The sequence below is a fragment of the Haliotis cracherodii genome, unplaced genomic scaffold (genome assembly GCF_022045235.1).
Source record: "Haliotis cracherodii isolate W230 unplaced genomic scaffold, xgHalCrac1.p SCAF_11, whole genome shotgun sequence".
Classification (NCBI taxonomy): Eukaryota; Metazoa; Mollusca; class Gastropoda; order Lepetellida; family Haliotidae; genus Haliotis; species Haliotis cracherodii.
The window spans coordinates 2,470,045-2,497,921 of record NW_027266266.1 but is presented as its reverse complement, the minus strand read 5'-3'; the positions used below and the strand labels follow the sequence as shown (position 1 = coordinate 2,497,921).

Here is a 27,877-nt window from a genome sequence, read left to right as displayed (position 1 = left end):
ACACGTAATTTATCTGCTGGGGCATCCAAAACCTTATGAATATTGCACTGATGTCGACTCAACGCCTGTATATAGAACACTGAATTATCCTGTCTGAACATTGTAGGCTTCATAATCATGAATTGATTTCAAGAGGACGAAAATAGAGTCTCGTGTTTGTCCGGAACTGCCATTCTTGCAAAGGACTATAATATCAATTTTTTCCCATTCCTACAGCTATTTATCCTTCATTCATCGATTAGTATTGTGGTTTGAGAATATCTGTGTTGGGTCTTGCGGTAAGAGAATAGTAAGTGAGTGAACCCGTGAAGGTCCGGGGTAGAATAGGTATTCAGCAACCCATGCTTGGCGTAAAAGGTGACGTCTGTCGTATAAAGAGGTCACTAACGGGATGGGTAGTCAGGCTCGCTGACTTGGTTGATGCACGTCATCATATCCCAGTTGCATAGATCGATGCCCGTGATATCAATCAAGGGATTGTCTGGTCCAGAATCGATTATTTACAGACCGCCGTCATATAGCTGCATGGAATATTGTTGACCGCCCTGTACCTGATCATGGCTACCAGTAATGGACATGTGATGACAGTGGATTCAGACTATGTAAACAGTAGTTACAGTAGCAGTCAGCGGCCTAGTTTCTCTGCACATGGCTATCAGCTGTGCATTTATCTACTTACTTTTAAGTTAATCATGTAATAATGGTTATCTGGGGGGTAGAAGTGAGTTAGCAGGGTTTTACTACATGAAGGGGACATCTGAAATGGACATTGTGCTTGCCTTAGGCGAAATGAGCTGTTTAACCAAAGACTGTAGGTGGTTAAATACAAGCTATATACACCCCTGCATTGTACAATAACAAAGCAACAACACCCATCTTGTGATTTTTGGCAGTTTATTGAATAAGTTATGGTATTTACAATGACTACCTGAACAATGTGATGTATGCAGCAAGGCTACAAATGAATGTGAATCACTACAATAGAAAATGTAAATGTTTATTTAAAAAAACATGATGAGCTCATTGTAAGCAGGTTTCACTATTCTGCCACATTCTGGCATGTGACCAACTCCCAAAGTGATGCTGGACCTTGAGGTTTGCCACTTTGGTGAAGTCACTGTGCAGAGATACGATGATGAGAAATCAAGGATCATTGCCAAGGTGAATCTGGGATTGAAGCTGTTATCATGGATCATAGCACACCAAAGGGATGCAACTCTGTAAGGAATTGGGGCCTTACAGAACTGAGCCAGGCTTGACCCCTCACCTCAGAGTAAAAAGTATTGACTGATTGATTGTTTGTTTTTTAACACCGCACTCAGCAATTTTCCAGCTATATGACAGCGGTCTGTAAATAATCAACTGAACCAGATAATCCAGTGATTGACATTATGAGCATCAATCCACAAAATTGGGATACGATGACATGCATCAATCAAGGCAGCAAACCTGACCACCGGATCCCATTAGTTGCCTCTTACAACAAGCATAGTGGCCATTTGGGGCAAGCATGGGTTGCTGAAGCCCTGCTCTACCCCAAATCTTCAAGGGTCAGAGTAAAAGTGGGAATACTGATAACTGTTACAGGATTCCACAGTGCAAGTGCATTATCCTGCTTTTCTCCAAAACTTCTCAGGGATCTTTGCTCATGTTCTGTGAAGCCTGTTGTTCTCACTCCGTCTGACAGTTAAGAAGGGAGAGACATTTGTTTTCATGTATTCTATCATCCTTACATAGATAGGGTCAACTTCACCTCAACATGGTATATTTGTCAGAACATATAAACATATGGTCAGAGGTGAATATGACCCTCAAGGATGAGATTCTCCTGTCTTTATTGCATTTTCTTCTGTAGCTGGCCTCCACACAAGGTGTTCCCTGTCACCTCTTTACATCTTCATCATTGTCTCCTTTCTCCTCCCTGACCTCGGCCTGTCCGTTCTTGTCTTCATCCTGCTCTTCATCACTCTCCTCCTCAGATTCTTCAGACTCGGCTGAAACAAGAACAGTAAGTGATAGGGTTGTTGGATGGATGAGTGAGTGAAAGGGTTGTTGGATGAGTGAGTGAAAGGGTTGTTGGATGAGTGAGTGAAAGGGTTGTTGAGTGAGTGAGAGTGATAGGGTTGTTGAGTGAGTGAGAGTGATAGGGTTGTTGGATGAGTAAGTGATAGGGTTGTTGGATGAGTAAGTGATAGGGTTGTTGGATGAGTGAGTGAAAGGGTTGACGGATGAGTGAGTGAGTGAAAGGGTTGATGGATGAGTGAGTGAGTGAAAGGGTTGATGGATGAGTGAGTGAGTGAAAGGGTTGATGGATGAGTGAGTGAGTGAAAGGGTTGATGGATGAGTGAGAAAGTGAAAGGGTTGATGGATGAGTGAGTGAGTGAAAGGGTTGATGGATGAGTGAGTGAGTGAAAGGGTTGATGGATGAGTGAGTGAGTGAAAGGGTTGATGGATGAGTGAGTGAGTGAAAGGGTTGATGGATGAGTGTGAAAGGGTTGATGGATGAGTGAGTGAGTGAAAGGGTTGATGGATGAGTGAGTGAGTGAAAAGGTTGATGGATGAGTGAGTGAGTGAAAGGGTTGATGGATGAGTGAGAAAGTGAAAGGGTTGATGGATCAGTGAGTGAGTGAAAGGGTTGATGGATGAGTGAGAAAGTGAAAGGGTTGATGGATGAGTGAGTGAGTGAAAGGGTTGATGGATGAGTGAGTGAGTGAAAGGGTTGATGGATGATTGAGAAAGTGAAAGGGTTGATGGATGAGTGAGTGAGTGAAAGGGTTGATGGATGAGTTAGTGAGTGAAAGGGTTGATGGATGAGTGAGTGAGTGAAAGGGTTGATGGATGATTGAGAAAGTGAAAGGGTTGATGGATGAGTGAGTGAAAGGGTTGATGGATGAGTGAGTGAAAGGGTTGATGGATGAGTGAGTGATAGGGTTGTTGGATGAGTGAGTGATGGTTGTTGGATGAGTGAGTGAAAGGGTTGTTGAGTGAGTGAGAGTGATAGGGTTGTTGGATGAGTGAGTGAGAGTGAAAGGGTTGTTGTGTGAGTGAGAGTGATAGGGTTGTTGAGTGAGTGAGAGTGATAGGGTTTTTGGATGAGTGAGTGATAGGGTTGTTGGATGAGTGAGTGAGAGTGAAAGGGTTGTTGGATGAGTTAGTGAGTGAAAGGGTTGAATGATGAGTGAGTGGAAGGGTTGTTGGATGAGTGAGAAAGTGAAAGGGTTGAATGATGAGTGAGTGGAAGGGTTGTTGAGTGAGTGAGTGATGGTTGTTGGATGGATGATTGAGTGAAAGGGTTGTTGGATGAGTGAGTGATGGTTGTTGGATGGATGAGTGAGTGAAAGGGTTGTTGGATGAGTTAGTGAGTGAAAGGGTTGAATGATGAGTGAGTGGAAGGGTTGTTGGATGAGTGAGAAAGTGAAAGGGTTGTTGGATGAGTGAGTGAAAGGGTTGTTGGATGAGTGAGAAAGTGAAAGGGTTGTTGGATGAGTGAGTAAAAGGGTTGTTGGATGAGTTAGTGAGTGAAAGGGTTGTTGGATGAGTGAGTGAAAGGGTTGTTGGATGAGTTAGCGAGTGGAAGGGTTGTTGGATGAGTGAGTGGAAGGGTTGTTGGATGAGTGAGTGATGGTTGTTGGATGGATGATTGAGTGAAAGGGTTGTTGGATGAGTGAGTGAAAGGGTTGTTGGATGAGTGAGTGATGGTTGTTGGATGGATGATTGAGTGAAAGGGTTGTTGGATGAGTGAGTGATAGGGTTGTTGGATGAGTGAGTGAAAGGGTTGTTGGATGAGTGAGTGAAAGGGTTGTTGGATGAGTGAGTGAAAGGGTTGTTGGATGAGTGAGTGAAAGGGTTGTTAGATGAGTGAGTGATAGGGTTGTTGGATGAGTGAGTGAAAGGGTTGTTGGATGAGTGAGTGATGGTTGTTGGATGAGTGAGTGAAAGTGAGAGTGAAAGGGTTGTTGAGTGAGTGAGAGTGATAGGGTTTTGGATGAGTGAGTGAGAGTGAAAGGGTTGTTGAGTAAGTGAGAGTGATAGGGTTGTTGGATGAGTGAGTGATAGGGTTGTTGGATGAGTGAGTGAAAGGGTTGTTGGATGGGTGAGTGAAAGGGTTGTTGGATGAGTGAGTGATAGGGTTGTTGGATGAGTGAGTGAAAGTGAGAGTGAAAGGGTTGTTGAGTGAGTGAGAGTGATAGGGTTTTGGATGAGTGAGTGAGAGTGAAAGGGTTGTTGAGTAAGTGAGAGTGATAGGGTTGTTGGATGAGTGAGTGATAGGGTTGTTGGATGAGTGAGTGAGAGTGATAGGGTTGTTGGATGAGTGAGTGAAAGGGTTGTTGAGTGAGTGAGAGTGAAAGGGTTGTTGAGTGAGTGAGAGTGAAAGGGTTGTTGAGTGAGTGAGAGTGAAAGGGTTGTTGAGTGAGTGAGAGTGATAGGGTTTTGGATGAGTGAGTGAGAGTGAAAGGGTTGTTGAGTAAGTGAGAGTGATAGGGTTGTTGGATGAGTGAGTGATAGGGTTGTTGGATGAGTGAGTGAGAGTGATAGGGTTGTTGGATGAGTGAGTGAGTGAAAGGGTTGTTGGATGAGTGAGTGAGTGAAAGGGTTGTTGGATGAGTTAGTGAGTGAAAGGGTTGATGGATGAGTGAGTGAAAGGGTTGTTGGATGAGTGAGTGAAAGGGTTGATTGTGTGAGTGAGTGAGTTGGGTTTAACACCGCTTTTAACAGTATTCCAGTTATATCGCGACGTGTCAGCTTGATGTGGGAGGAAAGCCTGAAGTGATGCAGGTCTCGGTGAAACCAAAGAGCACAGGTATGATGCTGACAAACCTGGAAACATAATCGGGGCGAACCGGGATTCGAACCCTCATCTTATACATTGTGTATTGGAATGAGTATTGGTTTACGCAGCCTTTAGCAATATTCCAGCAATATAACGGCAGTGGACACTAGAAATGGGCTTCACACATTGTACCCATGTGGGGAACCAATGCCTGGTCTTCGGTGTGATGAACGAAGGCTTTTACCACTGGGCTACACCGCCATCCCTTGTGTTTTGGAAGAGTATGTATGTGTGTGCCAGAAATGGGTTTTAAACATTGTACTCAAATGGGGAGTCAAGCCTGGCTGAGACTTGGGCATATCCAGTTAACATGTTAACCACGTGGCTACCCACTCACCCCAGATCACATGAAGCCGATACCATACCATGAAACATCCATGTTTTTGGGGGTTTTTTTTGTGTGTGTTTTGGGGGGGGGGGGGGGGACAAGATCCATGAAACTAATACAGATCAATGACACCCTTCAAACAGAGGTCAATGACACCTTTCACACAGAGGTCAATGACACCTTGCACACAGAGGTCAATGACAACTTTCAAACAAGCCATGACACACTTCAAACAGGTCATGACATCCTTCAACAGAGATCAATGACACCCTTCAAACAGAGGTCAATGAAAACCTTCAAACAGAGGTCAATGAAAACCTTCAAGCAGAGGTCAATGAGCTCAATTCTACTTGCATTAACATGAAAATGCAACACTTCAAATATCTGACTTGTTCTGACATCATGATCCAGGACAATAAGCATGTATTTACATTTACTTAATTACCTTTCTTCTCCTCCCTCCTTGGTTTCTTGGTCTTCTGTTTTTTCTTCTTCATCCTGTAACAAGCAGATAAGTATATCTCAGTATGAGTCAAGACATAAAGGAAACCACAATAAACACCTGGGAACTTTGAAAATTAACAAAGAAAGGGTGCTTATCAAAACCATACACAAGTTAAATTTGTTTTCAGAGAATATGTGATAGTTCAAACATCAGTGAAATTAAAATGTTTTTGATAACTGTTGCTTATACACAATTATATACCTTTTCTACGGTGCTGCTTTCTGTAAAAACACCAGAAAATATGGACTGTCATGTAATTTTTTTGTCTTAGTCGAGGTTACCTACAGGCTGATCTAGAACTTGATAAGTGGAGCTTATTGGATGCTGAAGTAGATAAGGCTGTTTTAGACAACAGTCGACTGTACTATGAGTTCAGTGAGGTTGTTACCTGGCGTTAACTCCTCCAGTGGTCTAAACAGCTAATATGCCACAACTCATGAAAATATTCTCTTCGTCACTTCACAAGATGAGATTGACAAAATCAACCAAATATTCCACATATACTGTACATTTGAAAGGGATACTGAAATATTGCATAGTGTTACAAAATTATAAGACAATAAGTGATTGAATTGTGTATGTCTGCTTATCTGGAAATAAAGCTGAAAATGTGTGTCTCATCTCCTGACAGTTCTAAACTGACGTCTTGCTAAAAATATCATCCAACCCTTTCAAATTTTGTGCAAAATTCCTATTTCATAAGCAATTTTGACCTACATTAAGGATATTTGAAAAGGGAAGTAACTCTGCCTATTGTTTTTTGGGGCCCATAATTCTGCAGGCTTTACCATCTCAAAAGCTCTCAACACAGATACACCGGTTGTACAATAGTAAGGACAATTCTTCCCCTTATCTTAAACAACAAACAACTTTTCAGTTGTATTTTAAAGCAAGGCCATTTCGGGAGTTTTATTTTCCTACCAACTATTGACCTAAAGCTGAAGATGCAGATGAAACAAAATAATAACGCTGTCATCTTGTGTCAACTCAATATGGGAGGAGCTCAGGTCAATTCTGGAACTGGAACTCATTATCAGTGAATCCTGGAATGACAAAGGGACGCAACTCTACACAGACATTGGATCACACCTACCCCATTACCCGTGAGAGTAAATACAGATATTAGTGCTGTCTGAGGAAACACAAAAAAACAGAGAACACCCATAAATTTGCTATTTCGATAACAACAGTTACTGACCTCTCAGAATGATCCTGAGACCTACATCTAATTTCATAGTAATACTGCTGTATTTGAGTGCATTAATACAGCCGCTCTCCATGAACTGACTGAGAATCTCAACAGTCCAAGGAGTACCAGAACTCAACCTCCCCATGGTGTAGTGGACAGAGCGTCTGCCCAGAGAGCTGAGGTCACTGGTTTGATTCCAGGCTGTGATATATCAATACCTCCTCCGTGGTGAAGTCGACAGAGCGTCTGCCCAGAGAGCTGAAGGTCGCTGGTTTGATTCCAGGCTGTGATATATCAATACCTCCTCCGTGGTGAAGTCGACAGAGCATCTGCCCAGAGAGCTGAAGGTCACTGGTTTGATCCCAGGCCGTGTTATATCAAAAGATGTTGAATGAAGTTGTTACCCTGCCTGGTGCTCAGTATCGAGGGGAGAAGACAAGGACTGTGTCTGAGTGGGCATCCATGCTAACCTGCAGCATGGTATCTCAGGGGGCTAACACCATGAACTAGTCCAGACCAGAACAAGCAGCCACACACTCACATAATGTATGTCGACATGTAAGTGCAACAATCTTGAAAGTGACGTTGAACACCATGTCACTTCACCTCATCTCTACAAATGTTCCCCGCCAAACTGGTTTAGCAACCCTGCTAAGTCGGTGAGGCAGTTTGACACTGACTTCAACGGTACAGGGTTAGAACTTAACACTAAACCGCTAGCCCATGACGAGTACAAGTTCCTGTGGGCTAGTACACATCTACCAATTTCCCCATTGTTTTAACATTAAAAGACCATATTATCTTTAGCCAGGCTAGTAAGGCTTTAGGTTTAGTTCTATTAGTTACTATAGTGAAGTGTTTGTTTGAATTTCACGTCTCCTGCAAGTCCTAGAGTATCTGCTCACTCTACTGGCGGTACTCTGTCACTAAGCCACGTCCAGCTGCAGCCGCACCAAGGCTGATCTGCACATATGTATCCCGCCTTACCTTTTCGCCCTCTTCTTGGCAGTCCTCTCATCGGCAGCCTTCTTGTTCTCCTCCACCCTCTTCTCGTACTCCACGTCCTGCTTGTCCTGAACACACCATGCCACACATTAACACCGCGGAACACGAACCACACATCCTTTCTTAGATCTGTGCTCAGATAGTGTAATGGTCTATGAACACACCATGCCACACAGCAACACCGCAGAACATGAACCACACATCCGTTTTGGGATCTGTGCTCAGATAGTGTAACAGTCATTGAACACACAATGCCATTTAGAAAGGGGTCAAATGTAACAAATATTTTATTTGGCATAACATTTCTCAGTAAAGTATGAATTCTAGTACTACAATTTGTACTCTACTGGGGAAGTGTTATACCCAATATAACATTTGGAAACTGTCTTGTTCAATCATCAGAAATTGGTTCGTTCTATCAATAGGTCCTTAAACTATTGCTGCAAATGAGTCCAAAGCCCTTTCAGCCTATAAACATGATAAAACAGTATAATAATAATAAGTGCATTTATAATGCACCAGATTCCATTCACCAAGTGGATGCTCATAGCGCTACACTATTATTACCCCGGTCAATGGATCAGTGACCCGTCGATTTACCATCTCATCCTACCGGGTACCCACTCACTGCTGGGCTAGTATTAGATCTGTTACAGTGATATGTATCCTTGACCTTGATATTGCTAATGACAAGTTCATGAGCTGAATTTAGCCCCAACCCGTCAATAAAACTTACTTATCAGGAATGTGAGTGAGGGAAAAATTATCGTCACATTGACAATTAGCTATACTGTGACTATTAAATATCATACATAATAATAACATATAACTGTTTGTTTGTTTGTTTGTTTGATGCTTAATGGCGCATTCAGCAATTTTCCAGCTATATGATGGAGGTTTGTAAATAATGGAGTTTGGACCAGACAATCCAGTGACTGACATCATGAGCATTAATCCATGCAATTGGGATACAATAATATGCATCCACTAAGTCAGCTAGCCTGACCACCCGATCCCGTTATTTGCCTCTTACGACAGCACAGTCGCCTTTTATGGCAAGCATGGGTTGCATGGGTTTCTGAAGACCTATTCTAACCCGGATCTTCACGGGTGTAATAATATATTTATTACTTGCCCATGAAGAGATCACCCGTTTAATAAACATACAGCTGTATTACACATTGTGTAATACCAAAACGCGTGCTTATGTACTCTCGGAACACGTTTCACGAACAAATATTGAAAGCTCTCAACATCCCTTGGCTTATTCAACGACATTGCGTGTGGAGATGATAGGTCACTGAGAGGAGCTTATGCACACTCGATGACCCCAGCAACCTTGTTGCTAGGTTGACATCACATGGCATTGTTTTGCCGATGGATCTTGCAACAAAATTCCACAGATTACGTCATCGGGTATTGTGACGTGATTGTAAACTTTGAGGTGAACAAGGCGATCATACGGTAGCGCGACGACAGTCGTTGGTCTAAGTTAAAGTATATGAGTTGCGATAACCTTAACGCTACGATAATTTTATGGAACGGACGCCTGAATTCTAAAGGTGGACCGTTGGATGGTATTAAATTCATACGTTTCAACTTTTGACGTATTTAAAGTATTACTGTGTTAAACTCAGTTGGATTATGCCGGGGATCGTGTAGGTGTCAGCCTATTCACACTCAACAGTATAATTCTAAAAACGTTATAAATCGTTATAACTCATTAACTCGTGAATAGTTATGGTATCTGACTCGCTTTCGCTCGTCAGATACCAGAACTATTCACTCGTTTCATAAAATTGGTATTACACAGGAGCTCGTTTAGTATTCTATATAAACCTGACATGGAAGGACAGTACAATGACAAGCAATATAACACATTCTTATTTTTAAAACTAGTTTAGGAACATTAAAAGAGTAAACAATATAAAAACGGGGTTAGGATCAACAGCAACCACCAGTTTGTTTGTTTGTTGTTTAACATTTTCCTCAGCAATACTCCAGCTATATGACATCGGTCCGTAAATAATCAAGTCTGGACCAGACAATCCAGTGATTGACATCATGAGCACCATTTAAGGCAAGCATGGGTTGCTGAAGACCTATTCTACCCCGGATCTTCACTGGTCACCATCAATAAGGCCACCACACTAGGGACCATGGGGACATACCCGAACCCCAGCAGTATTTATACCATCAATTTAGTCACTGGTGATAGTCTATCAGTTTATCCAAAAACATAAAATGACAAATGCCAGCGTACGAAATTGGCACTAGTCCTGTAGTCCTTGCCAAACTGCCCAGTTGTTAAGGTATCATAAGGACAAGCAGAAATTTGCCCTCATTAAGGGTTTTGCTATATATGTTATCATTATAATGACCAGTGGACTAAAACTGTTAAGTTTCTAGCGCTGCAAATACATATGTTTAAAAAAGTGGTAGATATAAACATTTTTTTAATGACTGCGATACAACTAATCTGGAAGGGGACATTGCTAGTTTCAACATTCGGTCCATGAAAGGTCAACTGATCACTGAACTTGTCTGACATTTATTTAGATCTCACTCCATAAACACACCGAGAGGTTAACATCTAGAAGCTTCATAGTTTAGTCCCCCGTCTTGGTGCATGTCAATCTTCATCATGTTGACCTGTGTCACTACATAATCTGACCATTATTTGAATTAGGTTTGCATCGATCCATACTTCCAAAATACATCCCCATCATTTATAATGATGGTATCATGACATTCAAACTCCTTCAACTCCGATTTGCTCCAATTCCACCAACATTTGTGCAAGTTATCACCCTGAAACACCCACACCAGTTGTAACCATGGTAACCACTGACCATGTTGACCATTCCTGATAGTTCTCGTTCTCTCAACCATTTGCAAGTGAACACACATACTGTCAAGTTCCGTTAATCCGACATGGTGGGTTGCATGTGATTATGTCGGATTAACGAGTTTGTCGGATAAACAAAATTAAGTAGTATCAACGTTCGTACACTGGAGTACACTGATCACTGTGTTGGATTATCGAGACTGATCGGTAATTCGTTGCAAACTAGGTGCGTTGGAGTCGGAATGCGAGACTATCATATTAACGGGTCTAAATCGCACTGATTTTATCGGTTCCCATCATTTGTGTCGGATAAAGCTGACTGTCGGTATAACAAGTGTCATATTAACGAGACTTGACTGTAGTAATCTCTCGATGTTCCAGACCAATAAACATACTGTAGGTTCAGGCATGAGTACATGTATCTGTGAGTAGTATTGTTTTACAACACTTTTATCATATCACAGCTGGAGACAACAGCAATGGGTTTCACACATTGTACCCATGTGGGGAATCGAACCTGGGTCTTTGGCATGACAAGAAACGCTTTAACCACTAGGCTACCCAATCGCCCCTTGCACATGTATCATGTTATTCATGGATTGGTGTTTCTGGGTGTAATTTATTTATTATGCCTTTCAAATTCTCTTTTGAAATAGGAGTTGTGTTCATAAAGATGTTTGACTTGACCTGTAGACAATGGGAAGCAAGGAATATATACCTTCTTAGCCTTTTCTGTGATAAACTTCTGTCTGGCGTACTCCCTTCTCCTCACACCACGGTAGACATGGAAGTCACCGCTACCTGCTCCTGCACTGGAACCTGGGTACAACAAACATGTCCGGTACCAGTCTGACAAGAAGTAACCCTGTGTATGTGTTTGTTATATAAAGCTGCACTCAACAATATTCCATATATATGACAGTGTCAGGTAAATCATTAAGGCTGGACCAGACAATCCAGTAACTGACATTATGAGCAGTGATTACACCACTGGGATACCAAGATATCCAATCAACCAGTCACCAAGCCTGACCACCTGATCTATTTGGTCGACGCTGACAACCAGCATAGGATATTGCAGACCTATTCTAACCCTGAATATACAGACAACAGCAGCTGACAGGATGAGTCAGGCTCCATGTTGATGAAGAGTGAAAGAACTCTTGATTATCAATGCTAGACACTTGCAATGTTTGAAACAAAGCTCTCATACAATACAGAACTCTTTAACGTCCACATGATTCTGCTAACACAGTAATCACCATGGGGTAATCTACATGATATAAGTGTTGATTCCATGCTTACCCCAAACATTTCTGATGAATTCTTGTGGGCCGCGAGGATTCCAGTCCTTAGATTTATCAGGGATGATGACTTCTTTCGTCTAAAAATAAAAGGGTAATGATTAACTGGTTTGATATACATAACAGAGTAATTGGTTCTCAATACCTATAACACTGTATAAAGGGCCAGTATGTCATCCATTCTGTAGCATTGTTTGTAAACAACAGCCAATAACCCCTGAAGTTACTTGACCCTGCTCGCCTTATTCCGTGTGAGAAGTTTCTGTCCCATTGACTACAGCGTTGGTGTAGGATTATTATGTGGTCAGACATTTCTCTTGCTTGTAAACAAACACACTTATTCAGAAATAAGAACAGACTGGCCTAATGCAAGTCTTTTGATGCACTGTACATATTGTTTTGCAGAATCATAAAGATACACTACTACAACTGTGACAGTGAGGTGCATGATGATAGAGCTTTACACATGAAAGTGACCGTGACCTTGCTTTCTGTGAGGTTTTTGATGACAGCAAGTGGAGGATAGATACGCAAATGGAAATAGTTTTTGACATTTTATGATATTTCCTAATGAAAGTTTATACATTTCACAATCTCATTAAAATCAGGTCTTAGTTCTCGCTACCGCTAAACAAAGATCTGAGGACATCCCATTACGGGTCACGTCAGACCGACCTTGCGCGAACTTTGACCGACCAATGAAATGACTGACAAATAGTCGACATTAGCCAATCAGAAGGCAGCTTTCTCTTGCTTTACGGCACTAATTTCAAATTGGCGACTACGCTTCGAAACATATTTTGACCCATTCTGGATAAAAAAAATTGAAACCTGTACAAAAGAACATTCTGGTCTAGATTGTATGGATGCAGTCGTTAAGCCCGTAACTATCGTTTGGAATACCCTGTGTTAAAGTTTTCGAGGTTGCATGAAATCACATTCCGAATGTCACTTTCATGGACTGGTAAGCGATGCTCTGATTGGTCGGATGAAAGGTCATTCTTACATGACCCCTAATTGGATTTCCTCAAGTCTTTGTTTAGCGGTTGCGAGAACTAAGATCTGATTTTAATAAAAGTACGAGAATCTGTACTTCACTAACAGACTGTTATCCCAAAGTGAGATGTGTGACAGGTACCAGGCTAGCCGCAAGGAACCCTGGTTAGGAGAGTGATTAGCTTCATACAATCAAGGCATATGTATATTCTAATCTATGCTTCAATAAACATGATAAACACTGGCTTGTAATCTAGTTAAGCTAGCAAGTAGTACTTTGTCACTCATCCGTAAAGAAAAAACACAAGCTTTCTCTTCAATTTCACTTAAAGGGGCACTGATCTAACGCAATTCCCCGGGACTGGTTGTTGCCTTTGTTATTGTTTTTCCCCAGTGAGTACCCGGATGTATAGCAGAAATCTAGACTAGTTCGCGACCTCTGCTGCGCCATTCGTAAGCGCATTAGTCACTTTTATGGGTAGTAATAAGGGCGTATGGTCACATTGATCAACAAAATGAAATACAGTTTTCGAGATAATAAGGAAATGTAGGTATCTTTGTGGGTAGCATCGGTAATGGTGACGAAGTTTTGATAAGTCACTTGCTTGGTAATTTTGCGATTTTCGTTTACACTATTTTGACTTGCAACACAAAGTAAATATTTCACCTGAGCATTGCTTTTTTTATAGTGTGTATATTTTTTTACTGTCAAATGTGTAACAAATTTATTAAACGTCTAAATATTCAGTTATTTTACAAAGTGACTGAAAAACATTTCCATCTGTATTATTATGATAACGAATTCCAAACATTTTGATGTTTAATGTCATCACCAAGAGACTGAAAATTTTACGTTGAAAAGTACATTTCTATGTTGTTTGGCTTCTAATCCTACATAATAATCTGTTGTCATGTTTGTAGGCCCTTTTGATCGTCTTAATCAATCTGGACAGATTTTTTAGTCCAAATGACTGAATTATTTACACATTTTATAAATTGCCTGAGAGAATCACATTTTACAAATTGACGGTAATATATACATGCTTACAAAGGAAAAGACCTGTGAAAACAACGTATATCGCTCATTGAAGAATTTCCCAACCAAGACGTAGAGAAACAAGAACGAATCGGTTCAAATGAAGGAAAATAAAATGCAAATATCATAATTACAACCTACCAAATTTATATGTATCAATTTTAGGCAGCTTCCTTGTTCGAGGAATGTATCCGTGAATATCCACACAAAGGAACAATATCCCACTCGTCTGCAGCTGTACAAAGAAACTTATTCGATGTCACGTGTCTCGGTAACAATCAAATATTTAAAAAGATATATATCGTTTAGGGATATTATAACCCGTGTTCGTTTCTTAACTGATCACTTGGATTGTTTCAGGTGTTTTACATAGGTGTCAAATCTCAATGGTCGGCTGAGAAAGCCCACATGACAACTATTTTCATAACGTCCACGGTTCCTAAAAAATTCATTGAGTGGTAAATAACAATGATCAATCAATCAACGTATTATCGGTTAACAAAGTATGTTGTTTTTACATCAGCACTTCACGCCATGATATGAGTGTATTTCCTTTGTTTTAGTAAACCTAGACATGTAAACACTCACTCTTGACATATCCACTGTGCAAGATAACAGTGATTAATCAATCAAAGTATTTTCTGTTAATCCTTTGATGACTAGGAACGATCCGTTGATTTACAAAAAAAAGTAAATCAACTGATCATTCATCTCTTGCTGGGCTGCCACATGCATATTACATAACACACTTTTCACCTCACTTCAAACCTGGATTTAGATTGAATAATTACCCCAGACACAATAAATGCCGAATGGGAACCTTTGTCAGGTAATCTAAGTCGTACTACCACTAATTGTACCTGTAATAAATTCATTAACTGAGCATCAAGTGAATGACGACAAATACACAAGCGTAGGGGTTATACGAGAAAACGTGGATGACAACAAGGGAGTAGTAATCGTATTATCGACGCAAGCCGAAATCCGAAAATGCTTTCACTGCATGGATACTTTTTTTAGTATTAAACTATAACCATCAGAGGTATTTCCAAATGACGACATCCGATGAGCTCCGCTGTTCTTTTTGTTTGTTTAGGCTGAAGAAATTAATTAACATGCGCCCTTTGTCGAAATCTTTATAGATCACAGTTAACCAATCAGTGTTTATGCAAAAATGCGTAAAACAAATATTGCCTCCAGCCTCCAAGTTTATTCAGTTGTCCTTGCAGACGGTAGCCAAGTCTCTGGTCACGCTCAGTTGCGTTGCGTATCATCCGGGTACTCACAGGGGAAAAAACAATAACAAAGGCAACAACCAGTCCGGGGAATTGCGTTAGATCAGTGCCCCTTTAATAATAAAACATGATTGAAGACAGTTTACTCTGTGCAGCACTTGCTTTGGTGTCTTCGCTGTGTGGAGCTCTATTATGTTGGTGGTTTCAGAATGAACTGAAGATGTGACGTCAAACTCGGAAATTATTTCATGCATGTGATTAAAAACACACAGAACTGTCAACGTACTGTCCTTTTAAATAGTGAAATGAAAAATATTAAGAGTAGGACTGTCTATATCATGTCTACTGGCAACAGTTACCCCAAGCAATTCTCATTGCTCTCTTGTCTAATGCCACAGTCAGCAATTATTCCATCAACATAGCTCAGGGCAATAACTGACACGACTTATCATGCTAATGAACACACTGAAAACACCTCGTGATTTTAAAAGATTTGTGATATTGTGTTAATCATGCTAATCATGTTGATAGAATTTGAATTTTGAATGATTGATTTGCTAAAACAAGTGATCAGAGCTAACTAATCCTCAGTTTATATCAATGAGGAACTTGTGAATTTGTGTTAACTGATAGAGTTATTTTTGTTTTATTTTAAAGGTTACGAAACAGCACTTTGACTACGTTTTCGCAATGTTGTGCGCGAAATCTGAATCATAGAAGTCCGGCCATATTATTTTTTAGTGCTTGATTCATGAAGTGTTTTCAAAGTAGATAGTTTGTTCAAAATCAACACATATTCATTGTCTACTCACTGGATTTTTCATTAGTTTATCTAGTCTCATTCTTTGAAGTTCTGACGGCGTTTTTGCGATGACAACAGCCTTATCCTCATTTTTGGACGCCATCTTGCAACTAAGCCCTCTTGTGGCCAGGAGGGGACAACTCATTGTCATATTGAGACCACTAAAGAATTTTGGATCAGTATTGGTTCGCATTGTTCTCTGTAGTCTAGACTCTGTACCAGAGACCATATACCGGTATATGATCTCTGTCTGTACTAATAATTAGTCCATGCAATCTTTTATTTTCTTGGAATTTGTCTTTTTAAAGAAATATAATTATTCATTCTGTGGAAGCCTTTTATCGATGGGGATTTCGAACAATATTATATAGACTGGCGATTTGAGAAAACGGGTAATACACAAATGCAGATAGTTCACGATGCATGTCTATCAACAGGAGCAGTACCGTATATCGGGCGCAGTCTTGCTTTTCGATTACTAACGCACCCTTAGCCTAAGATAGGAATGCGGTTAATGAAAGCGGTTTACTTTAATTGTCCCATTGTTATCATGTGTAAACACTGGGGAAGTAACAACTTGTAAATGTCTGCTGCAGTGCCCCGTTCCACTGATGTTAACGTAAGGATCAGTTTCTACTGGGTACACCATTGCGACAACTCGATCCTCAACATTGAGTGAGTGAGTGAGTGTGTTTGCCACTTTGGCGAAGAGCACGGGCATGTTGTTACAAAACCTAGAAACATAATCGAGGCGATCTGGGATTCGAACCCACACTCATACGTTTCTTGCGTGCCCAAGGGACGCAACTCTGCCCATCCAAATGCAGCGCCTTTGAGTATGTGGTCCTCGTTTCCCTGGTCTCCGTCAGGTGGAACTAACGTCACATCAGTCACATCCGTCAAGGTCAAGGTCAATGTGCAACCAAGATCCCAATCACGGAGGAAAACCTAGTTCATGGTCACCCATTGAAACCAGTCAGTCCAGAACGGGATAATATATGCCACTGGACGAATGGGTGGGCATGACAACATGTCAGATCATGGCGGTAAATATGAATCGGTGTTCAGACAGGTGTTGAGAAACAGACACAAACGTAAAGATGATCTACACAAGCATATAGATGGTCTACACAAGCATACAGATGGTCTAAAGTACATTATCTCCGACTCTACGATATGGCTTCATAGCCCATGTGACCGGATTTCGCCTCGTGTAAGTATATACCGGCAATATAAACCGCCGGGCAATAGAAAGTATATTCACCCATGTTTAATGGTGGCTAAAAATAAACCATCAAGAAATGTTTTTTCGGTGGTGATTCATTTGAAAGGGGTATCAAAGTTGTGTTTTGTACCAAAGTTTGCAGTATTTCAGCGACTGTTTTCAGCCTAGTAACGTTTTGATAACGTTTGTAATTGTTTGGCCAAATTCAATGTTCAAATGTACATTTTCTTTTGTCCAGAAATGTAGATACTTGCAATCATGTACTATTAGTTAAGCAATGATACAGCGTTTAGGAAAGTGGAAATGAGCGATGTTTTGGAGAGGGGTGGTGTGCACTTCAACTGACAGTTAGAATGATTAGTATGTCTTCAACAAAAATACCAATTAATTGACTAATTTATGGACAACAAATTGTTTACCGAATTAATTAATGTACTAGTATTTTTGTATTCTTTCAGGAGCTTCGTGGCCAAGATTAGTGATGTCATTTGATTGTGACGTCATGGTAATGATGACGCCACAATGGTCTTCAAAGCATTGAGCAATACGTCATAGGAGATATCGCTTAATTTCGCCTGAGCGATATCTCCCATTGAAGCCAGTTTTTGATGATCAATAGAGAAATCTCAAATAAAAGTTTAAAGTGCCGGGTATTGCCGAGGAGGTTTAAACTACTATCGACGAGTATTGAAATATTTGATATCAAAAGACTCACGGGTGAGATTCTATATACTACCCAACATCATTCTTTCAACAGTTTCAGTTTGTAAACAGTAATTAGCAGTGTCGTGTAAAAAGTACCACTAATCAGCTTCAGTAGCCGAGCGATTAGTGATGTCATTTGATTGCGACGTCATGGTATCGATGACGTCACAAAGGTCTGCAAAGGATTGTGATGCAGGGATATATTCAAGGAGATAAAAATCCTTTATCTCAAAAAGCGATATCTTCTCTGAATACCAGTTTTGGATGATAACTTGAACTACGCTATTCTGCGATTCATATCTCGCGCCATACTTTGTTTAACTTATCTCCCTTTTCTAATCGGGAAACCCAACAAATTAATTATTTCATCAATATCAGGCTGAAAACCTGTAAAATCGCTTGGCAACAGCCTGCAAGAGTTTTATTTACGAAAATAACAAATATTTGCAAAATCTCACAAAAATGTGCGAGGTCAAGCACACAAAAAAGGTAAACAATAACACTGAGTGTCGCATGTGCTGCACGCTCCGCGCACAAAACACTTCTTTACTACCCCCACAGTGAGGTCTCCCCGCGTGCTGAGCACGTGCTGTGGTCAACTGACACCTTACTGTCCCACCAAACAACATGAAGGTACGCAGTTGTTTACTTATGTCTCTTTATACCCTAATCAATCAACACATCCCCTCTGAAAACGCCATGCCGTCTCGAGTTCGCTGTCAATCTTTGCCATGCGTACTGAGCGAAAGTGGGTGTCTCCCGTCATGGTTTGGTGGTTGCTGATGGTCGTATTTCTCGACCAGCTTGTGGTTTAAAATTTTGCGATGGATGAAAAAGAACAAAGTGGCAAGGTATTTGACACGTTCTTCTGATTTCGATCGATCGCCGGTGGCTGAAATTTGCAAACAAAGAATGAATTTGGTGATTGTAGCGTTTGGGTAGGATATTGTTGTCTCACTCGCTCATGCGTGAACATTTGAAAGAGTTGTTTGGGAACAAAGCTTGTGACCTCTTGGTCTTATGATTAAGTAGAACCTGTTATAAGATGTTTTTCTTTTGATACAAAATCACTTGTGTCAGTTATCACATATTTGAATACTGTCATTGCGGAACAGTCAAAACTATGAAAAGAAAGCGTTAGATCTATTACAAATTTAGATCACTTATATTGATTAAAATGTATTTATAGGTTTTTTTGCTTGTATCTATATGACAAATATAATGAATTATAATGCATTGCCTCTATATGAAAGGTTTATACAATGAATGTAATAATTGTTTATATTTCTTTTATTATATAGCCAGTGAGAAAACTATAGCTTGAGAAATCAGTCGACAATGTAATTTAAGAAAAGAAAGTCTGTTAAACACAGCTTAGTCATCAATCATTCCTTAAACCTGACAAATGTATGTGTCACAATGTAGGTTTAAGAAAATACATATTGTTGAAACATTTTCTTTTCAAATTTGTTTACTTTGATAATACTTGACTCTAATGTTGGTCTTGCAGGTTTAAATTTGTTTTGTTAATATATCTTTTACAGAATTTTCTTGATAACTAATTACATACAGATTTAGATGAAACATTAAATAGTGATTCCCACAGTACCTCATACACTTCTGAGTTGGGTGAGAGGGGGATCGGATGGCCACACCCTGACTTGCCTGATTGTGTCACTGTAACCAACACCAATAGACTACAAAGGATGTTGAATATATGCTATAACTGCTGGCTTTTCTGCCTGCGATGCGATAATTTATAGCTTGTCATGCAATCTACTGGAATATTGCTGATTGTGACTTTCCCTAGGGGTGAATTATTGGTTAAGTCACATTGTTGATAACAACACAAGTATATCATGCCAGACTGTTTGTTTGTTTGTTGTTTAACGCTGCACTCAGCAATATTCCAGCTATGAATTAGCCGAATCAGTAATTATACTTCTCAACATAGTATTGATTGGATTAAGGCCAGTTCAAGAATATACTTGTTTCTCAGAACTTTTTCAACTGTCCTGGTAGGGAGTTAGGAATTTGTAAAGTTAGTCGCTTCTTCAGCCCAGCCTGGGTTGCTGAAGACCAATTCTAACCCGGATCTTCATGGGTAGCGGCAAGAACAATTTTGGGGGCAGACATATTATGATAATCAAGTGTTCCTTTCAACAAGCTCCTAGTGTCCATCATCTTCCTGAGGCAAGGGAGTTAACTGACTGTAAATGTGCAGTTTACACTCTTGCTAGACTACCACATGAAAAGATGTCTTTAGAAGAATTATTTATTTTTTTCTTCAAAAGAACCTTTCCTCTTCTGCTGTTATTATATGTGGAATCAAGCAAACTAGACTTGGTTAGTTTGATCGAGACTTGCCTAGGCATTTAGTAAAAATAAATACCTAGAAAATATAAATTCCACAGTCATGGCACAGGACTACACCCTTGCAAGACAAACACTTAATCAATAAAATCATGTCTTTAAAATAATTATAATTTCTTTCTTTAAAAAGACTTTTTCTCTTCTGATGTAAGCAAACTAATCTTGATTAGTTTGATTTAGACTTGCCGAGGCTTTTAGATAAAAAAATACCTAACAAATATAAATTCCACAGTAATGATGCAGGACTACATCCTCGCTGAACAGGGCTGGAACACGGAGTAAAATTTCGGTGACCTAAGGATTTTCAAAACGTGTTCCGCCAACTGGACGCCACAGATATTTTTTATATATATGTCAGTTAACTCCCTTGCCTCAGGAAGATTGGTGTCCATGTGTTTCATTTGCACTCTGTGATGTTGTTGACATTGCTGATTATACAAGTTATCATTTGTTTTTGTTTTGCAACATTGTACAGTGAGTAAATTGTTCTCAGTCTTGTAGGTTCAGTTGAAGGATATATACCATGTATCATGTTCCTAGGGCTGGTGTACAAACCATGTTATCTGACACACAAAAACCAGCAGAGAGATACAAGTTACAAAGACACAACGTAACCATCTGCATGATTTACTGTTTCGTTCCATTTAAGTGCAGGATAAAAATGCAAAGGAAAATGTTTTTTCATGTTTTAGGATAATTTCTAAACGAAAATTATCTTTATTTAAAAGTGTAGACTTGTCCAAAATGAAACAGATGGAAAATACCCAAATGGACTGAGTAAGATCTTCTCCAAGGCAAGGGAGTAACTGAGTTAAATGTTTTGCAAATCCGGCAATTTACCGAAATCTGAACGGCATTTTACAAACAAGATGTTGAGTACATTACCATGATTACAAGATTTTGATTGGACTGTGCACAGACTTGTAAGTCCAGCAAAACAAATATAACACCATAATTTCAGTCTAGTTCGGGATCCAAGGGTGGATAGTGGACTTTTGTAGTCGGTTAACTCCCTTGCCTCGGGAAGATGGAGTAAGATTTGACAATGTGACAGAGGAACTTGGCTAGCCGCAAAGAACTCCGAGACATATTTTTATTGTAATTGAGGCTCTGATAACCACTGGCTTCTAATGTAATGAAGCTGACAGTTAGCATGATCAGTATTTTGTAATTCATCCATAAGAAAAACACACGCTGAAGCTTACTCTGCACAGCCCTTGCGTTGTTGGTTTCACTGTGAGGAGCTCTATTGTTTTGGTTTGATAATTGAATCAGTCATGTGACGTCAACGTAAAAAAAATGATTTCATGCATGATTTAAAAACACACTGAACCGTCGACATACTGTCCTTTTATCCAAGCTTCTTCTCTTCGTCTTGAGATAGATGAAGACATTACAGACGCGGGATAAATTCAGTTTGGGTCACAGTCTTTATATGCATGATAAGGCTCTCTTTTGAACATTGAACATATTTCTTTTTCTCATTTAAGCCATATTATGTACTTGATTGATACTACAAGTCCAAAGCTTGCAAGGTTAAAGAAAAAATGGCAAATTTTCAGCCATTGAAACAAAAAATTATTATCATACCAAATTTCAAAGTTTTCACGAGGACAAGAATTTGATGATTTTGGTAGGCCAAAGCCGGGGTCCATATAATCTTTTAATTAAAAATAAAAGCTTTGTAATTATGATGATTTTTAAAGTCTAATTTCTTTAATTGTGTTATGTCAGTATCTGTCTTTGAAAGAGTCAGCTTACAGACTGACCATTTGGTTTTCTGGGTCAGGCCTGGGATTTTTAATCAAGGTTATATATTTATTTCCGTTACGGCTACAAAACCGGATTTGTTTTATTTAAAACTATGAGCTAGAATTTCCTTTCAAAGAAAAACACCTTGCAACAATGTAATTTTTGTGGAAGGCAAATTTTTGTTGTTGTCAAGTCTGAAGACTAATTATATTTTTCAAGAATTTTCAGGTACAATTTTTTTTTGTTTCAGTAATACATCAAAGGTCTTATGTCATGGGGTGAATCAACAGTTTGTGTTTTAGGTTCAAATGGATGGCTTCCATAAACTACAGGATGACCTTGAGAAGGTTATCGAGAAGGACGACAGCGGAAGCTCCGTTACAGATTCAGATGAGGTTTCTCGGTCTGAGCCTCGCACAACTCGAGAAAAAATCCACCATTTGCTGCACACCAACAAGTTCCAGATCGGCGTCATCTGTCTCGTCATTCTGGACTGCTTCCTTGTAATCATTGAACTTTTGTTGGATCTCCGCGTCTTCGAACTTCCAGATCATGAAAATCACATCGCGCCTAAGATCCTGCATTACATGAGTCTGGCCATCTTAAGTGTTTTCATGGTGGAGATCGGAGTGCGGTTATATGCCATGCGGCTGGATTTCTTTAAACACAAGCTGGAGCTGTTTGATGCTGTGGTAGTCATTGTGTCGTTTATCCTGGACATCATCTACCGCAATGCCGAAGGGGCAGCTAATGGCATCGGACTTCTTATAGTGCTGAGACTGTGGCGAGTGACACGTGTACTGAATGGTAAGTTGCCACACACAGCCTTTCAAGGAGATGTACCCAAAAATATGATCAATGTCTCGGATACTTTTGGGGAATTTCATGTAAATTAGAAACATTGAATGGTAAATATCAGAACAGAATTATGAAAATCGTTTAACTATTTAGTGTCGTCTATTATCGTGAATAGATGAATTGGTAAGTGGTCCCAGCCGCTGTTGGGGACACAAGTGGCCCAGTCTTCTGAGGTGCTGCAATTCACTGTGCAGAGTTGTGTCCCTTGAGTGTGCCTGAAACGTGGGGTCTTGGGTTTGAATCCCAGATGCACCCTGAGTATGTTTCTAGGTTTGTCAGCACCATATATACCTGTGCTCATGGGCTTCACCAAAAGGACCTGCTTCACTAGGTCACATAAAATGGCACTTAAAATAATATATCAACTTAAAATACATACCGTCATTCAGCAATCATCACAGGACACTAGTACAATCACTCACATTATATTTAAGACCTGCTTCACTGCGGACTTTCCTCCCACATTAAGCTGACATGCCTTGATATAACTGGAATACTGTGGCGTTTAACTAATGATGGAGAGATAGAAAGGAACTTTAAGTCATGAATAAAACCCTCCTGGTATAAATGTTTAATGGCTAGGGTTATCAATGTTCCAATCCAATAAACTTGGGATCAATGTACAAATGAGGTCGCCTATCAGAAGCTACTTCAAGTTCCATACATCAGTGACTTCTTTCTCAATTAACTGTTGACTTACATTCTCAATACACTAAAATGTAGCCCTCTCCATGTGTCTGAGGGTGCACGTGTGGCCCAGTCGTCTTAGGTACAGCGTTTTGCTGTGGAGATTTGCGCCCCTGGGAACGCCAGAAACCTATGATTGTGGGTTCAAATCCCGGTTTGCCCTGATTATGTTTCTAAGCTTGTTGGCATCATATCCGTGCACGTGAGTTTCACAGAAAGGGTAAACGTCTGAGACCTGCATCACTTCGGGCTTTACTCCCAGATTAAGCTGACATGCCACAATATAACTGGAATACTGTTAAAAGCGGTGTTAGACACATGATGGGTGAGTTGGGTTTGTGATTCTGCAAGTCATTTGGCACTATGTAACAAATAGGGCAGTTCATGCAAATATTGTGTTCAAACATACTCAGCTACTTCATTCTGTGAAATTAAGTCTTGAGCATCACCAAATGCTAACATAATACAGGCAGCACGGGTGGCCCAGTCTTCTAAGGTCCCACAATTCGCTGTGCAGAGTTTCTCCCCTTGAGCACGCCAGAATCCTCTGATCGTGGGTTCAAATGACGGTTCTTCCCCAATTATATCTCAAGGTTTGTCAGCACCATACCTGTGCTTGTTGGTTTCACCGAAGTGGTAAACATCTCAGACCTGCATCTTTTGGGGCTTTCCTCCGACATTAAGCTGGCATACTGTGATATAACAGGATTACTGTTAAAAGCAAAGTTGAACCAAACTCACTCACTCCCTCACTCACATAATTCAATTTTAATTTTTCTAATGTATGATATTTACGATATCCTGGGTACAGTAAAGGTTGTCATAAAGAGTGAGTGAGTGAGTGAGTGAGTTTGGTTTTACGCCACTTTTAGCAATATTCCAGAAATATGGCAGGGGACACCAGAGATGGGCTTCACACATTCTGCCCATTTACGATATGGAAACACGGCTAATAATCTCTATGTATCACTTTGTATCGATGCATGACCTGACTGAATTGATGCACGACTGGACACTATATACATGACCAGACTGTATCAATACACAGCCTGACTTTCTGGCAGAGAGTATCGTGATTCAGAAAAAGACTTGGCATGAAAAGAACCTTTGTCACATATTCTCATGATTATTGAAACAAGAAAGCTGGTTTAAATCTGAATTGTATTTTTCAATAATATTTTATTTTCCAGGAATAGTCATGTCTGTGAAGAGACAATCTGAGAAACGCCTTGAGAGAGAGCGACGTCTTCGCACTGCCTGTGAACAAGAACTGGCAAAATATCGGCAATATTGCTCGTCTCAAGAACGTGAGATTGAACTTCTGCAAGGCATTTTGAGGAAGCATGGGATAGAGTATATTGAAAAATCGCAGAAACCTCCAACTGTCAGCACCATCGATGTAGTTGCGGAGGTCAATCAGTCGTCCGACAAAAGTAGCGACGATGCCAAAGGTGATAGGCATGATAAGGACGGGGACAAAACCAATGATATTGGAACATAATGATGTTTAGTCATTTTGGACTTTTGTACATACTGTACATAGCAGTCAGCATGTTTGGCACCAAGGTGGCCATCTTTTGTGGTTGCCATGGATACGGATGAATTTTTATGATGGTATTGATATATATAGTCAGTCTTTATTTTGCTATTATCTCCACATTTACACAACTAATTGTCTGTTGGTGTCTTTTTTTGCATGTCAAGTTCTAGTTTACCGTAAATCCTTGAATAGTTGTCTGCTTGGAGTAAACAGGTTTTGCTGATATATTCAGCAGTTGGTGCCATGTCAAACAGAATTATGGTAAAGATGATGAACTGATTACCCAGACCAGGTAGTTCGGCCAGTCATTGATCCTATGTTGTGATTTCTTTGTCATTCAGATGGACTTCACTGTTTCGAGTTTCCTGATTATTATTTTCTTTATTTTCTGGAACAAATTAGTGTTTTAAAAAAAATGTTAGAATGTCCCTGACATTTGATTTGAGTGTCATTCCCATCTGAGGCAGTTTGAGGAGGTGGTTCATTAGTACTTCAGATATGTTTGTCTTTTGGCATTATCAGTACCCAATCTATAAACGGGATCAAATATGAATTAGTTACTAAAACATGAGTCAAATGAGAAAAAGAGTTGCCTCCCGGTACCATCACTTTCACCAGTGTGGGAGCAGCCATTACAAGAATCTTGAAATTTACCCTCTAACCCCAAATGTAGTAACGTTTATACTTTTGTTTATGTCTTTGGTAATGCAACCATAGTGAACTATGAAAAGGTTTACGATTGACCATATTTCCCATATGAAGTTACCTTTTTGTTTGTTTAATCAGATTGGTTCGAGATTGAAGACAAATGGAAAATCCCTCAACTTCTCCCTTACATTCTTACTATAGCAATTACATGATAGTTGAAAAAAAACAGAAATTCAAAGTGACAAAGAAAGAAGAAAATTCAGCTGGGGTAAGCGTATTTGGCGTCACGGCAGTCGTCACTTCAGTCAGTTGGCTGTGAGTTCAACTCCAAGCATGGTTGTGGCCACATATCACAGTGGTGAGCTTTGACTGGTGGCAGCAATAGTATAGAGAGCTCCACAGATGGGCTGTCGCTGTGAGGAGCTTGACCTTACCACCCTTCTTCTTTTCAAATATATCAGTTAATTCTGAAAAGTACTACTCACAAGCAGTTAAAGAACGCCCGATTCTTTCCTAGTACTATAGTTGATGTGTCACGGCAGATTAGCTATAGTAATATGAAAGACCTGGGTGTTCTTTAACTTCTTTTGAGTAGTATATTTCAAAAGAACATGGTATATTTCAATAGTTCTGAATCACATATGCTGATATATTAGGAACAAGTAGGAGATTCAACCGAAGGCCAGCTGGACGTGCAGATGTTTGTATACATTACAATATAACTTTATCAGCCTTGAAACATGCCATTGTCTACTTCAGCAAGCGCTTATCATTTCTTAATGGTTGCCATTATTGGACTGTCTCTCGTTTTGGACTTGTGGTTTGTGTAATGTAACTAGATTTATGAATTAGTGCATCCTGGTCCAAGGCCACTGTAATGTGAAGCTTTTGTTAAGCTGAAGCAATCAGAGGTGGTTATTGTGATTTGAAACCTCTGATACACCAAGCAGAACTGAGTATTTTCCAAATTCATTGTAGAATGTAAGTTTACTAGATTTGTGGAGAAAACCACCTGTCCTTCCAGATTTTCACTAGTCTGATTAGCAGATTAGTCTTGGATCAACATACAAGTGGTCTTGGATTAGTGGACTAGTGATCCTGGATTAGTGGTCTTGGATTAGTGGACTAGTGGCCATATCTAACTCTGACATTAACATCATTATGGGAGAACACTGTTCAAGGATTTACTACCTAATTTCAGTATCAGAACAAATACTCAAGTTAATACCTCACAACACGAAATACCTTACTGTCAGTTAATTTAATATAATATACACCATATATGTATCTGTTTGTGTATTTTCATATTATTTTTGATGATAATTAATATAACGAGATACATTTCTTATATATCTGTGACAAATGGCATGTAACATGTTAATCAGAATTTGCATGATTGTTTAATAGATACTGTTTGATAGACGACATATAGGAAATAGTTTTTTGTTTTGGTGTGTTGTTGCTTTAACTGTGTATTGTGTCATTGTTACAACTGATTTCCTGTATTTCTGTGCACTGTCATGAGATAACAGTATTGCCAAAGGATGTTGTACGATACATCACTGACAGTACAAGAGACATGTGCTCTGCCTCGTTAGGCCTCTTGTTTTAATTACTTACTTTACGGGTTTATCACCAGCAGAGTGACCAGTGACTAGTGCTTCTGGAACATTCGACAAACGGTGATATATACTGATAAAAAAAAGTTAGGGATCAGTCATATTTTTGGAGATATTTTCAACATGAAAAAATATCCCCAAATACATTCATGTTCCCTAATTATTTTTGTTCAGTATAGGTAATACACATGAAACAAGCCAGAGTTATACACAGCTTGAAGTGTTAGGTGCGGAAAAACAGAGTTACTTCCCTTCCCCAATGAATGTCATGAGCAATTGGAGATTTCATTAACATGCAGAGTCTGAAATGAAATCTTAATTTAATGAGCAATTGAGGGAAAATATGAAAGTATCTGCTGATTTCAGCTGGTTGCGCCACCTAGTGGCCGGA

At 39.8% G+C, this 27,877-nt stretch overlaps 2 protein-coding genes across 3 annotated transcripts; one reads left to right on the top strand and one right to left on the bottom strand.

The window, feature by feature from the left end:
- Positions 1-877: 877 nt before the first annotated feature.
- Positions 878-16,184, bottom strand: LOC139455225 (PRKR-interacting protein 1 homolog). Its single transcript, XM_071236771.1, has 6 exons — positions 16,090-16,184; positions 12,012-12,090; positions 11,425-11,525; positions 7,841-7,926; positions 5,605-5,657; positions 878-1,994 (listed from the first exon to the last, which is right to left on the bottom strand). The coding sequence occupies exons 1-6, from the start codon at positions 16,180-16,182 to the stop codon at positions 1,882-1,884; spliced, it is 525 nt and encodes a 174-aa protein (XP_071092872.1). The 5' UTR covers positions 16,183-16,184; the 3' UTR covers positions 878-1,881.
- A 2,328-nt stretch (positions 16,185-18,512) lies between these two features.
- On the top strand, positions 18,513-26,874 carry LOC139456091 (voltage-gated hydrogen channel 1-like). Of its 2 annotated transcripts, none has more exons than XM_071237614.1 (3): positions 18,513-18,642; positions 22,437-22,941; positions 24,870-26,874. In XM_071237614.1, the coding sequence occupies exons 1-3, from the start codon at positions 18,637-18,639 to the stop codon at positions 25,178-25,180; spliced, it is 822 nt and encodes a 273-aa protein (XP_071093715.1). In that variant the 5' UTR covers positions 18,513-18,636; the 3' UTR covers positions 25,181-26,874. The 2 variants fall into 2 exon arrangements, with proteins under 2 accessions (XP_071093715.1, XP_071093714.1); XM_071237613.1 differs by lacking the exon at positions 18,513-18,642 and adding an exon at positions 18,784-18,860.
- The last annotated feature ends 1,003 nt before the right edge of the window (positions 26,875-27,877 follow it).

Bases quoted from the DNA above. Each gene is read 5' to 3' on its own strand.
- LOC139456091 (XM_071237613.1), top strand. From the start codon at position 18,834: ATGGATGAAAAAGAACAAAGTGGCAAG. The intron at 18,861-22,436 runs GTATTTGACACG...TTTGTGTTTTAG, and splicing joins AAAAAGAACAAAGTGGCAAG to GTTCAAATGGATGGCTTCCA. The intron at 22,942-24,869 runs GTAAGTTGCCAC...TTTATTTTCCAG, and splicing joins AGTGACACGTGTACTGAATG to GAATAGTCATGTCTGTGAAG.
- LOC139455225 (XM_071236771.1), bottom strand. From the start codon at position 16,182: ATGGCGTCCAAAAATGAGGATAAGGCTGTTGTCATCGCAAAAACGCCG. The intron at 12,091-16,089 runs GTGAGTAGACAA...TTTTATTTTTAG, and splicing joins ATAAACTAATGAAAAATCCA to ACGAAAGAAGTCATCATCCC. The intron at 11,526-12,011 runs GTAAGCATGGAA...TGTTGTACCCAG, and splicing joins ATTCATCAGAAATGTTTGGG to GTTCCAGTGCAGGAGCAGGT.